At 31.4% G+C, this 15,918-nt stretch overlaps 1 protein-coding gene across 3 annotated transcripts in view; it reads right to left on the reverse strand.

Moving 5' to 3' along the window:
* Nucleotides 1–5,955: 5,955 nt before the first annotated feature.
* Nucleotides 5,956–15,918, reverse strand: part of LOC129798668 (calcitonin gene-related peptide type 1 receptor) — a 75,118-nt gene continuing 65,155 nt past the window's right edge. The window contains exons 9-11 of one of the 3 annotated variants that reach the window (XM_055841935.1): nt 15,220–15,343; nt 14,893–15,015; nt 5,956–9,851 (exon numbers count right to left, since the gene is read on the reverse strand). In XM_055841935.1, the coding sequence (XP_055697910.1) occupies nt 9,612–9,851; nt 14,893–15,015; nt 15,220–15,343 (487 nt within the window). In that variant the 3' untranslated portion in view covers nt 5,956–9,611. Of the gene's footprint in view, nt 9,915–12,845; nt 14,638–14,892; nt 15,016–15,219; nt 15,344–15,918 lie in introns of those variants that run through there. The other 2 variants (XM_055841936.1, XM_055841937.1) reach the window with 2 other exon arrangements.

Consider the following 15,918-nt stretch of genomic DNA (forward strand, 5'->3'; position numbering starts at 1 on the left):
GGAGCAGAGCTATTTTTTGCGGCGGATAGTGACACAATTCGTCGTCTGACGGTCTCCTTTAATGATTGTGTCAGGTATATTTGCGGCATAAGTCGCCGGGATCACATCACTCCATATAGAAACGTTTTCATTGGTTGTGATCTAAGATCCCTTTTGAAGATGAGAGCTGTTCTATTCCTGTTTCACCTATTGATTTCCGGATGTCCTGAGTACCTGTCGAGTCTTCTGGTTAGGGGGGGGTTCGGCCAGGGTTCGGGGACTCTTGGTGCCTAGAGTGGGCAGTGACTGCCTTTATAAAACTTTGTTTGTTAAAGGCGTTACTGCTTACAATAGCATACCGAATGATAAGCGCACTTCTGCTGCAGCCATTCGCCAATTTTTTCAAATAGAGGCCTGAGAAGCTTGGGATGTGGAAAATCTTTTCTTTTTTTTCTCTTCTTTTCTCTCTTTATTTATCCTTATTTTCATTTTTATCCTTTTTTATTTTAGTTTTTTTTATTATTATCTTTTTTTTCTTTCACAATTGTAAAAGGGATGATCCTATTATTGTGAATAAATACATTATTATTATTATTATTATTAACTACTAATTGAAAGCGATAAAATTTTATTGGGATTTTTAAGACTTTTGAAGTTAAAAAAGTCTGTATCAAAATTAGATTTATATACTCCATTCAAAAAACTTAATTTTTAATCTAAGAAAATTGTTGGAAGGAATGTTTGAAGGTCATTGTCATGTACGGATAAAGTACCTGTATGGTTTATGTGTAAAACATTTAGGGAAAATTGGGGTAGGGTAACGTGTGGTATTTCTGGACGAGGTGCTTTTCGGGACATAATATGGGTATTTTGGGACACATCAAAAATCCTATAAATATTTGTTTTCTAATTATTTTTAAGTTCTATATGAATTATTAAGCTCCTTACGTATCAGAAAAACATGAAACTTCTGAAATTTAATTTAATTTAAAGCGTGAAATACGCGTTAATTGAGAGTGTCACATTTCACTTTTTATAAGACCTTCAGTGTGGTCAATTTTGCAGATGTCAACACAAACAGTGCTTAGTTTTTTTTCGATTTAAGTCACTTTAAAAGCGAAATTTAAACAAAAATTTTATGAAAGAGTGAAGTTTAGAACTTCTACTTAAAGGTAAATAATTAGGCCCGATGAAATTTATTTGCATAATAGCGACTTTTGTCTGTCCCGAAATACCCAACAGTTCCGAAATATACCACTCTTACTTCTTTACATTTTAGGTGTGATTCCTTCTAATCACACTTATTTTGCTATTTTGTATAAAAAAATAATGCATTTTTCAACTTTTTTCGATAATAATCTTATTCAGGATAGCATAAGGAACGTACATATTAGTATCAACAAAGAAAAACAATATTTAAGAAGTCGTTAAGCTGTTTGAAACTTAAAAGTGCTAAAAAGTATCCCGAAATACCACACGTTACCCTAGTTGTAAACGTTGATTTTTATGTCTACACTACTTGGTTTTTTTGGCGACCATTGTCGGACAGGCATCCCTATAGCTTCTATGAAGTCATGTTGATGTCGTTCTTTGAAGTTTAATATCTAATTTTAAAAAAAAGATATAGTGTTTATAGCGTGTCCCGGTCGAAAATCCGAAAACCAAATCCCCGCCGAATTTCAATATCCTGAATTTGTCGAAATCGTGGATATCAAAATTCCGAATGAATTGAAATCTCGAATAGCCAAAATCCCGAATGAGCTAAAATCCCGAATAGGTCGAAATTCCGATTGGGTCACAATTTCGTAAAGCTTAAGTCCCGAACGCCAAGATCCCGAAAACTAAAATTCCGAAAAGCAAAATCCTAAACTCAGAAACCCCGAAAATCTCAAAAAGGCAAAATACCGAAAGCACAAATCCTGAATTCTTGAAAGTGTCATATCTAGTCCTCTGGTGAAAAGGTGAAAACGAATGAAGACCTCTTTTTGCTTCTTTCAATTTGTATTCGCTACTGTAGCGTATTCGTTATTGTAGCGAATAATAATTGAAAGAAGCAGTCTTCATCCGTTTTCACCAGATATTGCACTTCACTAGACCGTACATAATCGTATACTCCTATTATGATGATTGCATTCACGCTTATTGGACGCAAAGAAAATTTTCTGTGTTCTGAGACATTAAGGCCATTTACACCGCCGCATTGGATTGAGAATGAGTTGTCCCAAAATCGGATTTTGGGATAATTCAGTCTGAATTTAATGCGACAGTCTAAACGATCTCAATAAATCCGTTTAGATTGCGGTCTTAGATTGAGACTTAATGATCCGAAATACGCCTTTGGAACAGTTCAATCCCAATCTAATGCGGCGGTGTAAATAGCATCATTATTTTTTAATATAATTTCCAAATCTTTCCGAGATAAAAAGTCTACAGGGATGTTGTCATTCGATTTAGAAAAGTGTTTTGACACCATATGGCACGAGGGCCTGATCTATAAAATGTCAAAGCTCAAAATTCCTTTTTATTTAACCAAAATTATCCATTCTTTTCTTATTGATCGTTCTTTTCAAGTTAAAGTTCGAGATTCCCTATCGTCTAAATGATTCCAGTAGATGATCGTCTAAATGATTCCTCAAGAGAGTACCCTCACAGTCCTACCTTATTCAACATTTTTGTACATGATTTACCATTTATATTCAAGAATTGCCATGTTTCTCTTTTCGCAGATGATACGGCGATTTTATACTCTTCTAAGAATCGAAATAAAATAATAAATTTGCTAAACCCTAATGCTGAGAAATTTGCTGATTATTGCAGCAAGTGGAAACTAAAGTTAAATGCTGACAAAACGCAGTCAATCTTCTTTACAAAAAGGAAATCTGCCAAATTTAAGCCAGATCGCCCAATAACTTTTCAAAATAAAAATATCCAATGGTACTCTAGTTTAAAATTGAACGCGATCGGACGACATGAAATTTTGTTAGGATAGGTGAGATTATTAAGAATCTCACCTAATATCTTGGCCTTGTTTTTAATCCAACTTATTAACTTGGAAAGAGCATATCCACCACTCCAAGGAAAATGCATCAAAATTTTTTATCCTTTAATTCATAGAAAATCTAAACTTTCAGAGAAGAATAAAATGCTTGTTCTAATAGCCATTATTGTCAGAGCATTCCTTTTATACGGTTGCCCATTTTGGGGAAATTGTGCTAAAACATATTTCTAAACTTCAGATTCTACAAAACAAATTTTTGAGGTTAATAGTAAATTGACCTATTTTCACTCCTACACATTGGCTACACAAAATAGCAAAAATTGAAACTATTGATCGTCTTGTTGTCAAAATTTCAACGACTTTTCAGGAAAAATGTAACAGTAGTTCACATCCTATTATACAAGATCTTATGGTTATGGTCCACCTCGTCTTAATTCTTTTAAGAATACAGTTTATGAAGTTTTTATTCTTAATTTTCTTCTCCACTATTTTTATAAACTAAACTTTGTAAAATTCATGTTAAAACTTTTGAATATTGTATAAAGTTGAAAAGTGTAGCGACACTGAACACTAATATTATTGTTAAAAATTTTGTAATGTTATCAACATAATTTAGAAATAAATCGTTGTTGAAAAAAAAGAAGCCTCATTATTATCCTCCTTACAATTTCGCCCCATTCAGGATTTTGATCATTCGAGACCTTGGTTTCAAGGATTTTGGTTTCCAGGATTATGATTTTTCGGAATTTTGGCTTTCGGGATTTTGATTTCCGGGATTTTGGCTTTTTGGAATTTATATGTTCGAGATTTTTGCTTTTAGGAATCTTGGTTTTCGGGGTTTTGGCTTTCGGGATATTAATTATTCCGGATTACGACGCATTCTGTATGTTAGTTTCCTAGGATTCGTAGGCACTGGCTTACAACTACTCCATCTTTCCTAGCGAGCGGTCTAGTCTCCCTTGCTCTAGACTTTGCAGGGATAGATATATTATTTTGACCGCCACTGTAAGTCGGATTTGAAATTGAGAATAGGTCAGTTTCAGGAATATATGAATTTCGAAAATATGAAATTTTCGAAATAAACACTGACTGACAACTGTCTGAAACAGTTCACATTCCTTTACACCGAATACAAGGTTTTGCTTAAAATTAAACATTACATTGCTCAATTAATTCTTTGAAACTCAAGACTGTGATAAGGATAGGTAAAGAAAACCAGAAATGCAGAAAAAATACTCTCCTAGGAATGTAGATGTAGAAGTGGTCGGCAAAGACACGAAATGAATATCTTTTACCGTTCGGCTTCTAGATCAGTAATGAATATAGCGACAAACGAACGATTAAAGGAGATCATTTTATTTATTCTTTAATGTAAGATATTCGAGGGAAGCCTAGGACGAGGTGGCTGAATCAAATTTAAAATCTTGCCTTGGAGCGTCTTGGGCGTCTTAGGCGTGGGCTGTTAACTTGGATGCCCTATACATGCGACCCCCATAGTGATAAGCAGTTGAAAATTATGTTGATGATAACACTAAACTACAAATTATTACCATTTGGATTATTATCTTGGAGTCGGAAGGAAAATATTCTATTATAAAATTAAATAATTTTAGTAATTTTATATAACTCTCTAATAGGATTCGCATAGAGAAAAAGCCGCAAATGATAACGAATTTTGTGAAAACAATATGGTTATCCTCACCTCAATTCTCCCTTAATATATCCCTCTATCAGTATGTTATGTCATTTAGTATACATTATGTATTAATTAGCTTTAAAGCGCCTAGGTTTCAATTATGGTCTCGGCTTTTGTTTTGGCCATGTGTATAATGTTTTTGCTAGACTCTAAAGTGAAATAAAGTTTGATGTCATTAACCTCTGCAAAAATTATTCAGCAACTTTACAAGAAATGTGATCCGGTGCGAAAAAATTCTAGGCGACCTCTCATATTTCACGATGCTTTAATATTTAATTTAGCAAGTACTGAAAAGATGTTTCCTGATACTACACGGAACAAATCAAATTACTAATGTGCCATTCAGTCACGGGAAAAATGCTTTAAGAGTCTCTTCTCGTAACATTCCCACCATCATCTGATATGAGGGACGTTCGTGAAGGTGATTTAGGTGGGAATGTTTTTGTTCAAATTTTCTACACTCTTTTTTTTCTTTTTCTTCTTAAATTTTACCTCCAGACAAAAGTTTAGTTACAATTGCTTGTTCATGGAACTGAAAAAGATTGACAAGACAGATTGGGAGTGAAAGAAATCTGAGAGATTTGTTCAATTTCACGGGAAATTTAAACTTTTCTTTTGCACAAAATCATTCTGCCTTTTCCCTTCAAAAAATAAAATTGTATTTAGAAAGACGTATTACATAAAATACCGATGCTATTTCCATTATTGTTTTCCATGCAAATAAACAATTTTTGTTTTAAGTGGAAGGAGTCCAAAGTGGAGATATTTTAGGAAATATAATAACTCTGTAAACCATGAATTTGCAAATAATTGAAGATGGAATGGGATAGGCTTTCTCTAATTTTGCGTAATCATTCACAATTTTTTTTTGGTGGATCTGACAGCCATTATTGAGCATTTCAAACAAATTTCCGATGTCACAGGGTTATTTATATCCATTTATATCCCTTATCGAAATTACGCTACAAATATTGCCGATCATTTGGGACTAAATTAAAAACAATAAATATACCCCCAGAGGGTTTTATAATAAAATAAATTTGTTTTCGCAATAATTTTGCATGTTACTTAAACCTGAAAATTTGCATATTATTAGAATCAGCTAAATGGGATATAATGTAACAGATTCAACTGAATAAATTGATGAGGCCAAAAATATCCTGCAAATTGCTTAACACTGTTGGAAGACCAATGAAAAGGGCAGATTTCCTTAAAGTTTCATGAAGGAAAATTTAAGCATAGCCAAGGGGCAAAAGTGCAGAGACAATAAAAATGCAAATACTTTAGAAAAAACATACAAAACCAAGACAACTTTTATTCCAAAGATGCTCTTTTTCCATTTAACTTTTTTTTCACATTTTCACAATTAGACTCATTTGTTGGCTGCATTGTTTTCTTTTTAAATTTTCTATAGCCATTTTTCATTTTTTAGAAACAACTTTTCATAAGCACTCTTCATAGTTTATTACAGTTCTTTATAAACAATAAATTAAAGCGCAATTTATACACAAATATCTTCCTGTTTTTCTTCTTTAAACTTCATAATTAAAATTTACAATAAATATCTCTTAAATAACATTAAATTCGTTTCACTTTTAATAGTTCTTAACCAAGAGGCATTAGGTGGATTTTTCATTTTAAAAAAAGTGAATTAAAATAATTGCAGATGAATCACTTTAACGGAATATATTTAAAAGTTATGAGTAGGGTAAAATGGAGTAATTTGGAATCATGTCTAATTCGGAACTTTGAGATTTCCTAACAGTTTTAGATGAAAAATGGGAAAACCACGAATGTAAAGACACTTCTTCCTGGCTCCTTTTCTCTTTGACCATCCGAAACAGTGAGAAAATCTCAAAATTCCAAAATAGACAAGATTCCGAATTACCCCATCTTGCCCTAATGGGCTGCGCACGAAACTTTTAAAATCAACATTTTAGCTGTTTTTATTGCATTAGGGCAGAATCATATTGACAGTAAAATTCTCACAGTATATCGTTAATTTACGTATTTTCATTGCAATTCTTATACAAATTCTTGATTACCGTATTACCTTTTCTCGCACTCGATGGCACTAGGTGAAAATAGTATAAGAAAATTGAAAAAATAAAACAAAATGCGATAAACGGTGAGAAAAAAAACTACGATTAATTTCTCTTACAGTTTTTTGCTCACCGTTTATCGAATTTTCGTTTTATTTCTTCAATTTTCTTATATTATTTTCACCTAGTGCCACCGAGTATGAGATAAGGTAATATGGTAATGGAAAATTTGCGTAAGAATTTCAATGAAAATGGGTAAATAAACGAAATACGGTGAGGCTACGGCGAACATTTTATTGTCAATGTGATTATGCCATTAATGTAAATATTTATATGTAAGTCGGTTACAATTTTTTGAGCATTGGAGAAAGAATTAATAATTCAAGAAAAGATTATTAAAAAAAATTGAAAAATTATAATAAAATATTTATAAAATGAATTACTTAACTCAAGTTAATATTTTACAGCGAATTTTGGATTTTGAATGCCTTATTTCTTTTTTTTTTTTTGTACTTAATAATGACAATATTTATCTTTCATGCTTTAAAATTTGTATCATAAATAACTTTTTTCCTGCCATTTACATATTTCGTCCTGGGAATGTGACCAAAAGCCTAAAAGGAGTATTTTTGGATGCAAATATCAAACGAATAGATTTTTTAAAAGAATTTTTATTATTCCAATTTTATAAGAATTTCATCTTATTTCTTATCTAAAATATTTTTTAATTGCAAAATAAAAATTTTCAATTGAGAATTTTCAGTGGTAGAGTATGTTCTATGGCAAAATATTTATTTTTATTCCAGTTAAACAGAAAGTAATATTTCTTAAAATCGTTTGTAAATATTTTTTGAATTCCCAATGCGAACTTACTAAATGTTGGTAAATCATTTAATTTTCTAAAAAGTTTGTAAAGTTGGTATTTTTTTTTACAAACTTTGTTCGAATTATCACTTGACGAGTTTTTTTCGTTTTTTCTACAAAAATTATACGAACATTTGACATTTTAAACTTGATTTTTTGATTTCAGAATACCAAAATCTTGAAATTTTCTTGATCTTTATCTTTATCTTGGTCTCAGAATTGAGGCCAGTGTTTGTGAAAAAAGTACAAATTTTTCAGAACTTTTTAGTGGACTATACGATTTACGAGCATTTCGCAACACAAGCTTCAGACCTAAAGCTTAGCCATATGGCTTACCTGTTCTAATATCTTACCTTTAAAATCTTTTTTAAAAAAAGTTTCAATCAGACTTCGATTATTAAGGGCAAATAATTTGTTAAATTCTGAAAAATCAATAATATTGACTGATATTTGGGATTTTGTCACCTTCTAGAACTGGGCTAAACCTCTAGTCTAATATAGGCTTAGACCTAAGGCTTAGCCATATGGCTTAACTGCACTAATTTTTTATCAATCACTATATTTTAGAAAAATTTAACTTGAGATTGGATTATTAAAGATGAATGACCTATTAGGCTCACAAAAACCAATAAAACTCGACATTTAAGATTTTGAGATCTTCAAGAACTGGGCTAAGCCTCTAGTCTGAAGATTGCGTAAGCTTAACCCTTTAAGGACGATTGGAACACCGGTGTCCCATAAAGAAAATAATTTTTCCTGACTACCTAAAGTTATTTTTTCCTAGGTTTGTACGTAATTGCAAAGTAGAAGATTGAAGGAATCTAGGATATTTTTTGCAAGTCTCCAGCAGTACAGTAAATTTTTAAGCTAAAAAACGACGATTTTTTAAATTTTTATAATGATAACAAATTTTAATTATTTTTTTTAACTTCCAATTTTTTTTTAACCAAAACCGTTTTGGAAAAACAAACTACAATATTCAAACATAATATTTTTCAATAGAGTGAAAATTATCATTCATTGGTATTGTTAAAAAAAATTACTTAAATTTTTAGGCTATTTGTGTCCCTATCGCTCATAGGGGTAAAAAGTACACCGAATCAGACTCTGTTAGATTTTCTAAGGCTAGATTTAAGACCTTTTACTGATTTTGTTTATTAGTTTCATTTTTATTGCTGATTTTTGGTCCGCAAAAACTGTCTCGTCGTTGAAGGGTTAAAGCTCCAGTGGAAATTCACAAACATTTACGAACAATTTTACAAAATATTTTTTTCTTTTTAGTTCCCTGTGCAGCACCAGTTAAAAAATTAAAACAATGCCTCTTGATAGTTTTTATTAGATTCTAACATTCATAAAAATATATTCTTATAGTTTATTCTGAACATTTTCCTCTTAATTTTATATTTCTACCTAAAAATCAAAATGCTTTTCCCATAAATTTTTAATCTCTACTATTTTCGCGAATTAAAATATCATCCTCATGTAGTTAAATATTTAACAATATTGAATATTTCAGTTGCATTGCGTTTTTTGATTGACAAGAGCTTTGAAAGCTTTTAAGCTTAAGCCAATCAGATAACACAATGAGACTGAAATATTTCAAAAAATTAAATATTTAATTTAATTGTGGATAAACCTTAAGAAAATTAAATTAAGAAAAGAAAAAAATCTATAAGGAAATATTTCAAGGAGTCAAATAAAAAATTATATCACAAATACAATATTTATTTTTAGTATGAAAAACACATGAGTCTTCATCATGTTCTTGTGTGTATAGCAGACAGTTGTAATACCTCTGAAAATGGTCAATAATTCCCTAACTAGTAATATCTATAATACATTGTGACTATTCACAAAATTCAGTTTTTCTTTCATATCTTAAATTTACAATCCCATTCTAATCTATGGCACTTTGGAGATTTATATTTTCCTAAGACTTGTCCCCACTAGTTAAGTGTCTCTGTTTAGAGCCGCAAGCTTTATGTAATTCCTCTTCGATGGATGATGTAGGTTGATGTAGGTTTGGTGCTTCCTAGACGTTGTCATCCTTGGACGAGGCTGGCAATGGATTAGTGTTGTTGATAAATGTAACTTTGTGACTGCTCCCATTGGATGTGGCACTCGTGGAGGGATGCATATTCTCAGCCGTGGTCTCTTGATGAATCAGCGATTCTTTGGCATCTTCATGAAGAGGAACTTCCTGGGGTCTGGTCATCAGTTCAAGACGCTCATTGTGATTATCATCATCCACGGAGCTGCCGTTACCTGCGCTCTTATTCAACTCGGTTAGTCAGACCTTCTCCTCACCAGGAACTTGTGGAGCACATCGCACAAACTGCAAGCCGAGCGGCTACATTTAAAATCAACCAATTCCACCTTACGTGATGGTCAAAAAAAAAATCTAACTCTATCTACAACACTGTGTTTTGCTCTAAGTAAGTCACTCTGTGACTCTATTACTCATTCCTTAACTTGATATCTTCAGTATTCTCTCTATTGTCAATTTCAGTTATATCACTTCCATAGAAACATGCATGATAAGGGCTTCAGAACCAGCGTTTCATTTTGCATAAAGTTCTCACAGAAATTGTCCCTTAAACAATTTCTATAAACTAAAGTTAAATGCGTTAAATGATTTGTCTCGAATATTAATTGGAATACAGAAACCTTTTCAGAAGACGAAATCTAAATATTTAATTACCTATATCACACGATAATTTAACCTGAGAGATTTTTTTCTTAATGAAGATTGCGCGACGCTTATTGTGATAATGAACTAAATGCATTGAATAAAATATGTGCTATTGTTCATTAAATGAACTAAAAATACGTTTATACGTATTTTTATACAGGAGATTGTTTACTCTAAAAGAAATTATTGTTTTATATATTTTATCGCGTTATAGGACTCATTTTGTTTAAGTAATTGTGAAAAAAGCAATCTTGATCCTTCACGAAGGTAAATCGTAACACAAAGGAGACATCTTCTTGCAAAAAAGTAATAAGTTTACATAGGAAATAATAGAAGTTACGAACTTCTAGGACTTGGCATAGTTCATAAATTGCTGTGCCATTAAGCTGTAATGGTTCAATCAGCAATGGACTATATTCCTGAATGAATCTGAAGTATTTCGGGCCTTTTGGATTCCGTTTCAACGTTGATACCACCCGAAATTATGGACTAGTCAACTAAGAAAAACCTCAAATAGTTTTCTAAATTCTTGGTTGTTTTCTTATAAAGAATTGTTTATTAAGAAAATATATTGTAGAAAAAATTTTCCACTTTTTATATTTTCAGAAACCTAATAAAAAATTGTATTATATGATTAATAGTGGCCTTACTGCTTTCAAAAGTAGGATACTGGGGTGACATGATAACTTGTTTTCGATACTATTGACTGTTGATTCGCAAAAGTTTAAACGATAGCTGCACTTCCTGTAACTAATTAATTAATAATATCAAAATGAATGACTCAAAAACGCGTAAGAAGTCGAAATTCACTTCATCTAACAGATATAGATTTATCGATATTGTCGATTCGATAGTGTCGAAAAGTTATCATCCCATCCCTGATTTCACAAGTAGCATCCTCACAATATCTTATTTTTATTTACTACTTAGGGGAAAATGGGGCACCTTTGAAATTGGGATTTTACACAAACAGATTGAGAAGCTAAATTTCATTATGATACGGCTCAGTTCCACTTAAACATAGAAGAAAAATCTCAACTACAAAGGTGCCCTAGTTTTGCCCCACTTCCCCCTACTAATTTTTCTTTAGATTCTAAATTGATCAAACTTCCTTAAAATATTTTCTAAAGTTGAGCACTTTTATAGCACAGTTGCAGATTATAGGATGCATAGTGTTTGTCCTCTTACACGGATGGGAATAATTTAAATGACATCTTGACGATCAATCTGCAATCCAAATCAATCTGCGTAGTTTTGTGTTTAATAAATTAATTATAAGAACAGGAAATCCTCTAATAATGTAATTATAATTAGTCTTTCTTTTAAAGTTATATTCTAGTTCTACAAAAAATAAAAAAAATCTTGTATTAGACGTTGTTATAGTTGTTGAATAAATTCAAAAAATCCATCGGAATAACGAAGCGAACATCTATTATTTTGTCTAATACAGGAAGGCGCGCTAAAATGGGTTTACTCATGCTTTGAAAAATTTTTTTTTCAATATTCCCAATCGATTTGGCCCATAGGTTTTTCAGGAAATTTGAGCAATTGGACTAGCTCTTAAAAAAAATATCATAATGGTTCAAAATTAATTAAAAACATATTGAAAAAAAACAGTTGTTCAATGCTTGAGCCGTCCGTAGCTAGCGCGCTTTCCTCGAATTATCAGAATAAGATAATTCACACTGTAATCTTTAAAAATATTTAAAAGTCTCATAAAAGTAATATTTACTTTTTGAGTAGACTTATGGAACTTTATATTTTAAACTTGAAGAATTCTTATAGTACTCTTTAAAATCCCTTACTCTGTAAGCCTGCAAAGTAGGGGGAGATGGGGCTACTTTGAGCTGTGGGGCTAGATTGTTATACGACTTTTTCGCTTATTTCTAAATGAGGATGATCCTTACAATTATTTTATTTATATTTACAATTACTGTGTCTGTCCAAATTACATGTTAAAGCTCATTTTCCATTAGAAATATGTAACAAAAATCGTATAACAATGTAGTCCCTCAGCTCAAAATTTAAAAATTACCATAACAAAAATAATTCAAAATTCGTAAGTTTTTAATTAATATTTTAATAAATCCTTTATAAGAAACAAGCGCCTGGCAAGTTGGATAAGAAATTTTAATAGTATGCTAGATACTTTTTAGGAAAGCTTAATTACTATATATTTGGGTCATTTCAACTTAAAAGGGAGATTCAAAAGTCGTTTATAAAATTCTAAAGAAAATGGATGTCCGAATACAAAAACTTTCTAAAATATTTTAAATAGTTTTTTTTTTAAATAAATTTGCAATATTAATTTTAAATATAAATGCTTTAAGAATTTAAGGCATGTCTTATCAGTGCGGTACTTTACGTATATAATAGCTTCTACGATAGAACGAAGGATAAAGCATGTTTTAAAAATACATGTCTTCAATATACCTTATATAATTTTCACAAAGCTTTATTTAAAAGAAGATTCTTCTCAAAACAGTTCCATATTGTTTTACTTTCAGACATCTTTAATAATATATCGGAGGTTTGCATCGGTCGTTAACGTATCTGCATTTCTTTTTTGTCTACATTTAATGTAAAAAGGCATGTAATAGTAAGATTTTGTAGTGTTACCGTTAAAGTAGTGCAGTACTTACTTAAAGGTCACTAAGGATATCTTAGTTCAATTCAATTCGGTTTATTTCGTTAACTGCACTACGTCTGCGCCAGCTTGAGAAGCGGTGTCTCCAGGAAAATTATAGTTATTCAGGTTAGGTAGAGTAGTACTACCTCGGTACCACTTGTACGTTTATAGTTATCACAGTTCTTATCCGATAAAAAAAGTTCCTTCACCTTTTGCTTTCTTTTAAAAAGTGGTTTAACACTAAACCTACCAAACGTTTTTGTTCGTTTTTCGGTCAAATGACAAACCGCGGTAGGGTAGTATACTCAACAAATTTGTCTCGGAAAAGAACAAAAAATTAAAATTTAACTTAATTTAATTTGTAATTTATAGCGACATTGTACCATTTAAATATTAATTAATTTGAAACCGGTTAATGTGACCGGGTTTTGGTAGGTTTAGTGTTAAGATATCTGAGTATCTCAAAATTCCCGACTTCTTTAAATGATTTTTGAAAGCGTTTACTTCATTTGGTTTAACTCATGCACAGCTTTGGAAAATATATTAATGTGATAGTCCTTTTCAGTTTGAAATTTATTTACTTATTTTTTGACAAATTAGTCTTTAAAAAGACTAGCTTTGTTGGTTCAGTCTTTTAAATAGCGATAAAACGGGTAAATTATTTGAGGGAATCGGTACCCTCGCTTGATTTTTTTACTTAATTGATCTTATTGATCCTTGTCCAATCTGCATTTTTTTATTTTCTAGTTTTTTTTTTGGATTTATTCAAAATCCACTATATTTATTAGATTATCAAGACAAATGTTTTATTCAATATTCAGCAATTCCTATTTTTAAAAACATATATTTTTCCTTAATCCTTAGCTAAATAAAACACGTAAAAAATTTCAAAAATATTTTAAACTCGCAAATCTAAAAGAAATATTGTTTGTTCAATTAAACAAACAACGAGGCATAAATTTTAAGTGGAAAATAGTTTAGATTGATAGATAACAAGCCGTATAACGTTCTAATTTAAAATAATTTAGAGAGTACTGTTTTGTGATTTTGATAAAAACCATTAAATTGAATGGGGCAATATATGAGAGAATTGCCTATTAAATTATCTTTTGTTGAAACGCTTTGTTTGTTTTTTTTTTAAATATATAAAAGCAACGATAAAAAAGAGGAACAGTGTGTCTATATGCACAATGAAGCGCTGGTTCAGAATACTCCCAATAGTTGTGATTTTTGTTAACCAAAGAATAGCAAAAAGCCTATATATACTGAAAATTAAAACACATGTGATAGAATTTCCATTTTAGTGACACAATTGAAGTGAAATTGTGTCGCTATTGGTTCTCATTGATACGTGATGCTCACATGACGTGATAAACTGGGAATATTGCAATTTGTCTCTCTCCAGTTTATAGTTCTTTGCTTTAAACCAACAGAAAATACAAAAATTTAAAAAAAAGAAAAAAACATCACCAGAGATTCCACAATAGCTCGTCAAAGTGCTTTTGTACAATATAGCCATTGAATATTTTTTGAAAAATTTGTTTACAAGAAGTACACAAGAACATGAGTGAATTTTGAAATTGCACAGAAAATTCTCATGCATATCTCTCTTTTCTAAAAGTGCAATAATATACGTTTTATGCAATATCCTGAATATGTAGGTACTTCCTTTGGCAGAATGCAACTGACTGATCTATTGACATGAAAGCTGGGTATATTTACTCATGGAATCCCTTTCTTTTGTGGGTGCAATAACACCGCAATCCAAGAAAAGCGTCATATGTGTGTTTTAACAGTTGGAAATGTTGAAGGAACAAGGTTGACAACATATAGCAGAGAGAAGAAATTTTCAAAGTGAATCGTTTTCATTCAGTCTATTGTGCTTTGTGAAGTTCTTTTTCATATAGGATTATCTTTTCCCGGGATTAATATTTGGGACGATTTAATTGGCTTTTTTTGTTCCAAGGCATTAAATTAAACAACTTCACTTACCGAAACTTGAGTTGCCGTGTAGGAATTAGCTCGTGGCCGAAAAAAGAGAGTCCTCCACTTCCGCTTAACCTGAGCCATTACCTCACCATTGAAGAAACAAAACAGAGAGGCAACACATAAGCCCTGAAAGTTACACAATAAAACCCTAATCAATTTATCAGGATCATCCGTGTTTGTGGCGTTTGGATTGGAAAAAATTTAAGAAGGGTTTTGAAGTATAATTAACAGTGGCATCATTAAAAATGCTAAGCCCTTTCTCACGACTGATAATTAAATATTTAACAAGGGAAGAAAGGTACAACAAAAAAATTCACTTTAATAAAGTACCTGAAATGAAGCTGTAAAAGCTGATACGGTCTCATAAACGCGCTCCCAAGGATGTCCTGGCTCCGGTCGGAAGGGTGTTAAGATATACTGCAGTCCAAGAAGTGGAACGAGAAGCAGAGTGGCTCTGGAAGAGTGATTTAGGGTTACTAATCAAATGCTCCCAAAGGACTTTGCATAAGAAGTTTGCTAAAGTCATCCTCGAGACTTGGCAATAAAATGTCTTTGCACTTAAAGAAAAGTTCTCTTAAATTGATTTCAAATTGGTATCTATCGAAGTTAATTGATAACGCAGGAAGGACCAAAAAGTTCATCAATTGGAGCGGAAGATTAATAAAACTTTTTCACTCGTTTGAGTACAAATTTGTTACATAATTAGGGGAGCGTGAGGCAACTGCAGACGGTTCATTTTTTGTTTAAATTTATTGCTAAATAAATATGTTTTTCAATTCCGCGTAAAATATTTCTGCATTGAAAACTGATTAGAGGAGGGTATTGCAGATTCATTACATAATTACACATTTAATTTTAAAATCATTTTATTAAAAAGATGTGGCAGAGCGTCCCATGATGTTCGCAATGCTTGAACTCGTAACTTAGATGCTATACCTCAAAAGTACTTTTACATCGTTTACCGTTTACCGATTTGAATCGATTTATAAATCACTCAAATCATTTCTCAGAATAGTTTGAAAATAATAA

The sequence above is a fragment of the Phlebotomus papatasi genome, chromosome 1 (assembly GCF_024763615.1).
Source record: "Phlebotomus papatasi isolate M1 chromosome 1, Ppap_2.1, whole genome shotgun sequence".
NCBI classification, from domain to species: domain Eukaryota; kingdom Metazoa; phylum Arthropoda; class Insecta; order Diptera; family Psychodidae; genus Phlebotomus; species Phlebotomus papatasi.